The sequence below is a fragment of the Vigna radiata genome, chromosome 7, assembly GCF_000741045.1.
Source record: "Vigna radiata var. radiata cultivar VC1973A chromosome 7, Vradiata_ver6, whole genome shotgun sequence".
NCBI lineage: Eukaryota > Viridiplantae > Streptophyta > Magnoliopsida > Fabales > Fabaceae > Vigna > Vigna radiata.
In genome coordinates this window covers 42515337-42525550 of record NC_028357.1, presented here as the reverse complement: position 1 = coordinate 42525550, position 10214 = coordinate 42515337, and the positions used below count along the sequence as shown (strand labels likewise).

At 35.5% G+C, this 10214-nt stretch overlaps 1 protein-coding gene across 1 annotated transcript; it reads right to left on the bottom strand.

The window, feature by feature from the left end:
* Window positions 1-4764: 4764 nt before the first annotated feature.
* Window positions 4765-5903, bottom strand: LOC106765501. Its single transcript, XM_014650147.2, has 2 exons — window positions 5598-5903; window positions 4765-5465 (listed from the first exon to the last, which is right to left on the bottom strand). Exons 1-2 carry the CDS (start codon window positions 5767-5769, stop codon window positions 5236-5238), a joined length of 402 nt encoding a protein of 133 aa, XP_014505633.1. The 5' UTR covers window positions 5770-5903; the 3' UTR covers window positions 4765-5235.
* Between the last annotated feature and the right edge of the window lie 4311 nt (window positions 5904-10214).

The following is a 10214-nucleotide window of genomic DNA, read 5'->3' as shown; positions in this document are numbered from 1 at the left end:
CCTATATTCATTCCAGAACTTAACTTGAATCACTCATTCTTGGCCCATATAAAATGGAGACACCCAAGATTGAGCTTCCTATATTCATTCTCATAACTTAATTTGATCTCACCTAGAGATGTACTTAAATCACATTACATTCCACACTAACTTTACTTACTTTCATACTTTTGATTTCATACCATGAATATTTTATATTAGTTTAGTTTCTTACAGAATTAAGCATGAATCAATCTCATAATACTGGAAGTAATCATACAAAATAAACAAAAAAAGATACCTAGATCATCACACAAGAAAGGAAGAGAAAACAAGAATTACATATTTTCAGAAAAACATCACTTATTAATACAAATATCCTTATAATCTTAAATTACCAATACTTAGGTAATTCAAATAGCTTGGAAACCCTCACCAATGGCTCCGGAAGGGTCAAAAACCCCCAGAACGACCTAAAGAACGTCCAAAACGGACGTCCGGAACCCCCTAAACTGCCAAAGACAAACGCAACAGTAGAAAACTGCGCCCAACGCCATTTAGGGGCGCCCAGCGTGACTTTCTGCTGGAAACAGCAGGAAATGGCGCCCAGCGCCATTTCTGTGGCGCCCAACGTGAATTATGCAGATTTTCTGCATAATTGAGCAACTCTACCCCCTAAGTTTCGTTTTAGGCCTTTTGGTGAACTTTGGACACTCCTAAATCGAAATACAAGTTGAATCTAACTTCTTTGAAGGCTTACACACAATCCTAACTAAAAATTATAAGAGATATGCTGAAGAATTGGATCAATTAGCTCAATTTCTGTTACTTATAGGGTCAAACTCAGATTTGCAATGTATAAAGTATTTTTGGCTGGTTTGAGACTTCTAGCAAGTCAGAATTTACTCACCTAAGTGATCCAAATGGTCTAAAACCACCTCTAACCCTTGACTCACGAATTCACTACCCAAGTTCCTCAATTTGACTCAACATCAAAAATTAACTTAGTCTTTTACTCACAATCTGCAGAGAATGAAATCCTCATCTTTAAAACAATAAACATTCACATCACATACATGGTTATACAATTTGTAATTGATCACTTAGCAGTTCTTATCAAACACAAGCTATACACATCAATTTTTAGCACAAGTTCTTTTTATCTATTTCAAAATAAAGGAATCCTTCACTAATTTACACATGCATCATATTTCAACAGTTCTACCTAAATATCAAACCAAAAGCAGCAAAATTTTCAAATAACAATTAAAAATTCAGCTTCCCTTACTTGGATTCTTCCCAAAACGGTTCAAAGCTCGCTACTCAGGTTTCTTGACTTTGCGGAATTTTGCCCCCAACCCTAAGGATCACAAATTTGTGATCAAAACAGAATTGAAAGTGGGATTTTAGCTAGAAATTGAAGAGGGAACGGTCAAGAACACATGCAATTGGTAAATTGCATGCTCCAAGACTTGAATCAATGAAGAAAAGCGAAACTAGCTTACCTCTTCTCCAGAATCAGAATTGAGAATGGAATTTGATGAAACTTGGGAGAGTCTTGGCTTCCAAGTGGGTTAAGCAGCTACAAGAGGTAAGTGGAGTGGATTACTGTGGAGAATTGGTGGAGAACATGCAAAGTGGTTGCAGCAAACGTGAGAGGAAAAGTGTTGACTTCTCTTATAAAAGAGACAATGGCTTAAAAAAAATATGCTTTTTTATATAAAATAGTATTAGTTTTAGTTCTAATTTTTTTTTTAAATCCTATTATTAAGAAGCCAGGTGTCCTTCTTTCATTTACTGCTAAAATTTCAGTCTTTACAAAAACAACTGCCACAAGTGACCGATTTGGAAATGACTTTATAGTTATATAAATAATTAGAGTTTAGGATTGTAAAACTAATTTGAATTTTATTTTTGTTTTGATATCATTAATTAAGAGTGACCTAATATCAATTTTTTGAGTATTTACAAAATAACCTAAGATCACTAGAACCTTTTATATTTTATTAGAGTTTTTTCGAGAAATTTTCTGTACAACAATTAAAAGAAAAATAATTTCAATGATTTTTTTTTCTGTAAATTTTTAATACTTGAGAGAATATTATATTTGGAAAAAAGTGACAAAAGACTGTAGAGTGCAACAAAATTAAAAGCCCAAAGCGTAGAACTGAAGTTGCATATAGCAAAATTTGGTATTAAAGTGGTGAAAGACCTACCTCTGTTCTTAACAACAACGATATCACACAATTATTTTTTAAACCCTTGTATAATTATCCCAATAGGTGGTTGCCGATTCCCAGACAAAAGAAAGTAACTTTTTTTACATGGCGAACATATCAAAGACAACACAACCATAACTAGCATAGATAGAAGAGGTAAATTGGAAGAACATTATTGGTGAGCATTGTTTATACATAAAAAGGAGGAATGGTGGATGGCCTCCATCTAGGTAAAAAGCATTACATCTTTTCTTTTCTTCATAACATGGAGAGCCACGTACACATTGCATGACCCACATGGAAAGAACCCTGTGTTTCCGAGAAGCTTCCTTTTTCTTTTCTTTCTACAAAACCATATACAAAAGTTAAGTTGATGAAGTCACAGAGAAAGTGAATCTACTCTGGATGGGTCAGATTTGCATATGTCATTTTGCTTTGTGGCTGCCGTTTTTGAATGCGAGGGTGTGTCACGCCCCACCCAAATTGGCGTTTGCCAACTGAGTTTTGATTAGTTTTCACTTAAAACTCCCCACATCACCAACCATGGAAAGCCTCACCACGACCACCAATGATTTCAGTAATATATTATACGAAGGCGCACCACATGTTTGAATAAAAAAACTTTATATCTTGGGGGATCCCTTGTGACTTGAGTTTTCAAATTATAGCAGCAGCATATCGAAGACCAATAATATGCTTCCAAGTTCCTTGGACTAAAGAAACTTAACTACATCCAACCACGCTGTTCAATTTTTTTCGCATTATTGATTAACCTGGGAGGTCCCCTTCCATCAAATACATCTTTTCGACCTCGTTAGGATAATTAGACAAGGGATCATGGACAGGTAAAATGTCAATTCCCCTATTGCTAATATGTTCATTGATAATAACTATTTTTTGTCAAAAATATACCTGTTAGATAAAAAATTGTGTGAGAAAAGTTGGAACAAAGCATTTCACCAGTAACTTTTTCTTTTAGAAGTGTGTGCAATGGATAATGGGTTATTTGTTTCTCTCATGTCTGTTTTCGCAGATCAAAGAAAGCCATAAAGAAGTTGAGAGAATTCCATAATTGCAGGGATTTCCACTTCTTTAACCATTGTTTAATCAGAAGAGCCTGCCAAGGAAAGAAATAAGAGTATTTTAATGCAACATTCAAGACTTTTCGGGCCCTGGAGGGCCAAAGTTAATTTTAAAATATTTTATATTCCCAAATCACATGGTTTTGTTGCCTTCTATATTTCAGACTGAATGATTGCCGCACTGTCATGCTGCACACTGCTTTTATTTTTATTATATAATATACATACATATATATACGTATGTATGTATGCTTCATAATTTTACCCCCTACCAAAAAAGCTGCCCCCAATTTTGTTGCTATTACAATCACTTTGGTCCCAAATAAGAATCTATGAATTTTAACCGGTTCAAATCAATCTGAAATCCTTGTAAACAGACCTGCTAAATTTATAGTTAAGTGGTAATTATGCAGACATGTCATCATGGATTTATGCAATGAAACGCAATTACATGTTTTATTTTTTATTAGTATTTTGGTGCTTTTCCCACCCCAAAGAATTTAGCTTTGATTGTTTGTCCCCGGGGTGAAATATGATTGGGTCAAGTTGCAACCAGTAGCACGAGAAGTTCACATGGGTTGTCCAATGATAAGAGAAGCATGTTGGGGTGATGAAAGGGGATGTAGACATGGTGTTGCCGTTCCAATTTTTCTTGTTTCTGATTGGTTGGGAGGATTAGTCAAACACTGAATATGTGTTTGTTGGGCTACCGACCCTTTGGAATTTTGGAACATACAACTACTTTCACGCCAACAATACCGAATAATTTAAAGCTAAATAAACCATAATGACGTAAGATACAAAAAAGAGAGTGAGAAATTATGGGACGCACAGATAGGGTAAGAGCCCCCACACACTGCTAACTCGTAAATTTGATTTCAAATACATGCGGAATGAGACAAAGGAGCTGATTTAAAGATTCTGTTCCACAATGAATGCAAAACAACTTAACTAACCAATTTTTCTGTTGCCCATGTTGCTCTCTGGAGCCCTTCTGCTTTTGCCTGTCTCCAACACCCAATAGCTATGTCTGTGTCTTAATAAGCTGGTTTTGGCGACAACCGAACAAATTTCAGGTTTTTTACACAATAGCTTCTTGCTGGGTAACGTGGAAGTTGTCAATTTTACCATTAAAAATGTGTTCGGAATAGAATGAAACTGAAATTCAGACACTCTTGTTTTAGGTCTCTGATTTTTTTATTTTTTTTTTTGGGTGTGAGGGAGGTGTATTTCGTACATGATCAACTTTGAAATGGGGGAATTTGAAAAGTAATGGACAATTTGTTAGATTTAATGTTATCTTGAGGTGAATAGGAGAATTTGTTTAAGTGACGTTTATGAGGTTAATTAAGTCAATGTCGGTTCTTAATTTAACTAATGCGTTGCTTCATGCTTGCTTGTGGAGAAAGAAAGGCAACTCTGTTTTTGTCATACTATAGTAACTATACATAATTTAGAAGTCATGATATCTTGAGTCAAGATTCTTGACGAATAAAAAGCAAAACATTTTGTAAAATTATCCCACGCGCGGCAGAGATATGAAAGAAGAACAGAAAGTTACAAGCAACTGCATCCATGTTAGGAGGCTCCATCAATAAAAACCACACAGTTCTTTCTATACATTGAAAGTGAACAGAAAATCATTGTTCTGCGGAGAAAAAGTAGTTGTATATATACAAGAAAAATTACTTGAATCTGCGGAGAAATGGATGTGTTGAGGAGAAATTAATGTGGAGAAGGGATAGAAGAAGATTATCCAAAAATATGAATAAAATCCTCTTCACGATTCACAAGGCACTAAACCCTGTGTCCAATCAGCTCGTCGATGAGAGCAACCGTGAGGGTTTGTGGTGGACCCTCCCCCAGCAGTTTCTTTCTATACTAGTTGTTATAAAAAAGGAAAGAGAGAAGCATAATCACAGAATATTCACCCTTGAGTCACCGAAAAACCAAAATCAAAAAGAGTAGGCCAATCGCTGGGCCACCCGATCCCTAAGAATTCCATTATACAGAGCTACCCTGTTCGTGGGCATTTCTCCATTCTTCATTTCCTCGTTGAAACTCTTCTGGACCTTCTTCGATCTCGAGATTCGGTTCCTGAACTCTTGTCCGTCTCTGCACGACTCAACCACGTCCTCCGCGAAGTGCACGCGTTTCATCTTCTTCTTCTTGCTCTTCTTCCCAGCTGCACAAGAAACCCACAAGCCCACAACAACTGTGTCAGCAAAACATACCAGTGCAAAAACAAAAAGACAGGTTTTTGGGCGTGTGTTTGTGAATGTGTTAGCGTGGAGAAACAGAGGGAGGCGGGACCTACCGTTGGATATGCAAGATCGCAGAACCGGCGACGAAGAAGGAGGGATTTGGTGAAGGGCGAACTGGGGAGGTGGAAAAGATTTCTGCAGGCGGAGCGCGAGGAGGATGACTGTGCCGGAGACGGCCATGGCGGTGGCGACCGCCACACCTTGCGCGCTTATCATTGAACACATAGGTGGAAGAAAGAAAAGAGAAATTTTTTGTGTTTAGATGAATGAAGGGGTTGTTGTGGAGAATGATGAATGAGAAGTTTGTGTGTGGGGATGACCAATTTTATATAGTAATGGGTGAAGTATAAGTGCAGCAGCAGTTGCAAGCGATAATTACTATAATATACTAATGATATTGTTGTAATAATATATTAAATAAAATAAAATAAACGCAACCCAACCCTATTTATTATTTTTATTATTATTTATTTATTTTTAATTATTATTATTTTTTGTTTCTACAAGACATATTAATAATTTGAAAGTGGTTTGATTTTCAAATTTTTTTCACATATTAAATTTTTTATTTTGTTTGATTTCATATAATCTTTTTCTTATTGAAATCAATAAAAAAGTATATTGTTAGTTAAGTGAAAAAGAATTTAATCGCTTTGATATTAAATATCGTAATTGATAATCATAATTATCTTAAATGAATTTTTTATTTATATAAATTATAATAGATTTTTACTTGTTACTAATTTAGTTCCGACTTAATCATTTTCAATCATAATTGTCAAATTTATTTGTGCTAAACTTTGTAAATGTTCTTAATCAAGTTATGTTTATGTTAGGATTTTCTTAGACCAAAGCTGCATGGATCGTTGCTTCGAACACAGCTAGGTATAGTTGCACCTCTTGGTCATCCATGGGCTTAGTCATAATAAGTGAGGTGACTAATGTGACCTTTATATCGTTAAAAGCGAGTTCGCATTACTCATTTGTTGGTTGTTTGCTTTTTTATGACTTTCAAAATTGAGTTAATTATTTCCGTCAAGAAAGAGAAGAATCTGGTTAACAAAGTTAGACAAACAACTAACCATTGCACCTTTTTATGGTTTTGTGAACTTCGCATACTCAGTATGCTCACACATTTATCAATGTTGGCTTTTATTCCTCTCACTATTAGTATGAAGCCAAGAAACTTGTCCACCCCACACTAAACACACACTTGGTGGAGTTTAGACACATGTTGTACCTTTTGATTTGGTTGAATATCTCCTTAAGGTCTCGTACATGTTTGCCAATCGACTATGATTTCACTACCATATCATCAATGTATACTTCCATGTAGTTTTTAATATAGTGCTGAAAGATTTTATCTATAAGTCTATGATATGTTTTTTAGCGTTCTTCAAACCGAACAACATAACTTTATAATAGTAATTTGCACGTTTTTTATTATGAAAGTAGTCTTCTCCTTGTCAGGGTATCTAAAAAACTTAGAACTTGATAGTCTGATGCTCTACCATTAGTTGATAGATACTTGGAAATGGATACGCGTCTTTGAGGCATGCTTTGTTGAGGTCAGTAAAGTCGGTAGACATTCTCCATTGATCGGTCGGTTTCTTCACTAACACTATGTTGGCTAACCAGGTGGTGTATCTGACCTCCTTAATTAAGCTGACCTCCATCAACTTTTGGACCTCGACCTCAATTGCCTTCTTGTGCTTCTCTCTTAATTTCCTCTTCTTCTAAGTGATCGATCTAGTTTCCTGAAAGATGGCTAACTCAGGACATCACTCCCAAGTGTATATTTGGCATTTTCGCAGACATCCAAGCAAACAAGTCATTTTTTTCTTTTAGGACGACTGTCAACAACCACCCTTGTTCTTCGGTTAGATCGGTACAAAGATGTGTATTATGCTCTTCTATTAACCAATTATGAGTTCTTTGGTTTCCTCTTGTGGTTCCATGTGATCTTTAATATTAGTACGTGGGTCAAGATTTTTCATCGCAACTTTCGATCAACATACTTTCCTGGGTGTGACATACGAGGTTACATTAAAGCTAACAACATAGCATTCCACGTTTGTCTTTTGACTTGCATGCATTGTGCAAAACTCATTGTTGTCACATGAAAATTTCATCGTCCAAGGGGTGTAGACACTACAGCCCTAAGGGTGTTTAAGCACAACCAACTGAGTAACACATTGTAAGACGTGTTCGTCTCTACCAAGAGATACCAAACTCATATTTCCCTATTATTCTGTCTGGTTTCCAAGTGCGCTTGCAAGTACAAATATCTAGTTGTGTCTACTATTTCATTAGAAAATCCAACAATCTTCTCATTATAGGGTACAAAAAGTTCTTCATATATGTCTATATTCTTGAATTTTTTTCAATATAAAATGTTAATCGAACTATCCTAATCGACCAACACCTTTCAAATGTTGTAAGCAACAAGATTGATCGTTATCACCATTGGATCGTATTGATAGGGGTTGGGCGCTTTAAAACTTTCATTTGTGAATGTGATAGTAAACATGATTTTTACACGCCTTTCCACCAGGTGCAATGCTTTTAGTGCTCGAAAATGCATCTTCAAAGTAAAGTTGACAATGCTCCTCTTACGAAACTTCTTGAAATTGTGTTGATTACCTTTTTTAATGGGCGATCTCTAATTCTGCTTCTACTGCGACTTCGTCAGTGGACCAATTCTCTACATCGATTAAATCTTTTGCCTTCCTTTCTAAGCAAACGACTTCTTAGCAGATTGATCCTTCGAGGGAGACTTCTTTCAATGTGTTCAAAATTCACAAACTTTTTTTAAATGCCCCGCTTGAATAAACTCTTCTATTTCATCTTAAGGGCGATGCACTCATCAGTAATATGTTTGAGGTTGCGGTGGTAAAGATAATGTTTGTTACCATCAGCGTTAGGAGGGGTGACTTTCTTCCTAAGCTGAGGTAGAATATCCACACTCAAAGTTTCATGGGGCATTCATGGGATGTATTGATGAGAGTGTTGCCCTTTATTATTAGGTTCCTTAGATTGTTCACCGCTTTTCTTGATTGGTTTTCCATCGCCTATCACCAGAGGATGACTCGAGTCTCGTATGCTTTTGAAAATCTCTCATCTCCTCCACCGACATGAAATTTGTTGTTCTACCTTAGCCCGTCGAGGTTCATAACGAGCTACATGCAAACGAGTTGGGTTGTAACATCGTGATCATATGGAGCATGGTCACATCAAGACTAAGATTTTTTTATTTACAAGGCACCTTTAAATAATTAGTCCATGGAGGCCCAAAAAGACTTATCCTTCTCTTGTCTTACATTGACCATTACGATCAAGGTCAAGTGGTGTGGTTAATTAGTGGCAAACTGTACTCCAAACTTTGACCGAATTGTGGGGAAACAATCTATTAAGTTATGTGGGAGTAGTGAAAGTTAGGAGAGGGCTTATCCCTTTAACAAGATAGAGAGAACTATGCACCATATAACATAATTAATTTATACAGTTTCATCTGGTTCATGTGATATGTTTGTTCGGGTTGGTGGAACCATCATACTTGTCAAAAATAGGCATCCTCCAATTATCAGGTAGGGGGTTTCCACAATGCCCACAATAAATGGGAGCGTCCCAATCGTATTCATTGTCACAATGGATGGGTTATGATCCTTGTTGGTTCTACTACTCTCTTAGACCATACAGTCAAGTTCATCAAGCGGTTGTTTGGATTGTCTAAGTAGTGTCAGGGTGGAAGGCACGTGATTCTTAACACCCTGACCTTGTAGCATGGTTGCGTTCTCCATGCACAACTTTTAACTCATTCTCATATTTGCTCTGCATTTCATTCATTCACTTTTGTAGGTTCCTCATCATCACTTATAGGTCAATTGGTCATTTGAAGTTTCTTCTAGCACAACATAATATTCCTTGTGATCACCAAATTAGTATTAATAATTTTGAAGTGGTTCGATTTCCAACCTCTTCCTCTCTTTCTTCACGTGTTAAATTCTCTACTATGCTTGTTTGACGTAGGTTTCGTTCGGTCCACAGCCGCTTGGATATTATATGTAAAAAGTACTTATATTCTTAAATGAGAAGTGATTTAGTCACTATAGTATTAAATGTCATACTTAATTATTATAATTACCTCACATAGATCATATTTATACAAATTGTAAATGACTTTTATCTATCACTAACCTAATGACTTGATTACTTTTATTCGTAATTACCAAGTTGATTTGTACTAAATTATATAAACGTTTTTAATCATGATAGAAGTACTTATAATTGATAACTAAAACAATTAGATCCTTTTATAAAATAGTGTAGTTTTATTTATTTCGCTGATTATTTTTTTTCTACTTGACTTAATAACTTTATATTGAAATCAACCCGATTTGTCTATATTAAACCAGTTAAACTTATAATATATTATTATTAAAATCAATAGGTCAAGTAATGACTTAAAAGATAAGGTAGATGAGGAATACTACGATGCACTGTTGTTTGGTATTTTATCTTTTTACTTTGCATTGATTGCAAGTGTGTTGGTTATGTTTCTTAGCCATAGAGGTTCTTAATTTATATTTTGTAGTTTCATTATCCTATTTTATTTTTAAGATGTCGATGTTTATTTTTCTTTTCATTGTTAGTTGTGTGTTAAAACTTAA

Coding starts and splice junctions, on each gene's coding strand:
- LOC106765501 (XM_014650147.2), bottom strand. CDS start 5,769: ATGTGTTCAATGATAAGCGCGCAAGGTGTGGCGGTCGCCACCGCCATG. Junction 5,466..5,597: donor GCGATCTTGCATATCCAACG/GTAGGTCCCGCC, acceptor TTTCTTGTGCAG/CTGGGAAGAAGAGCAAGAAG.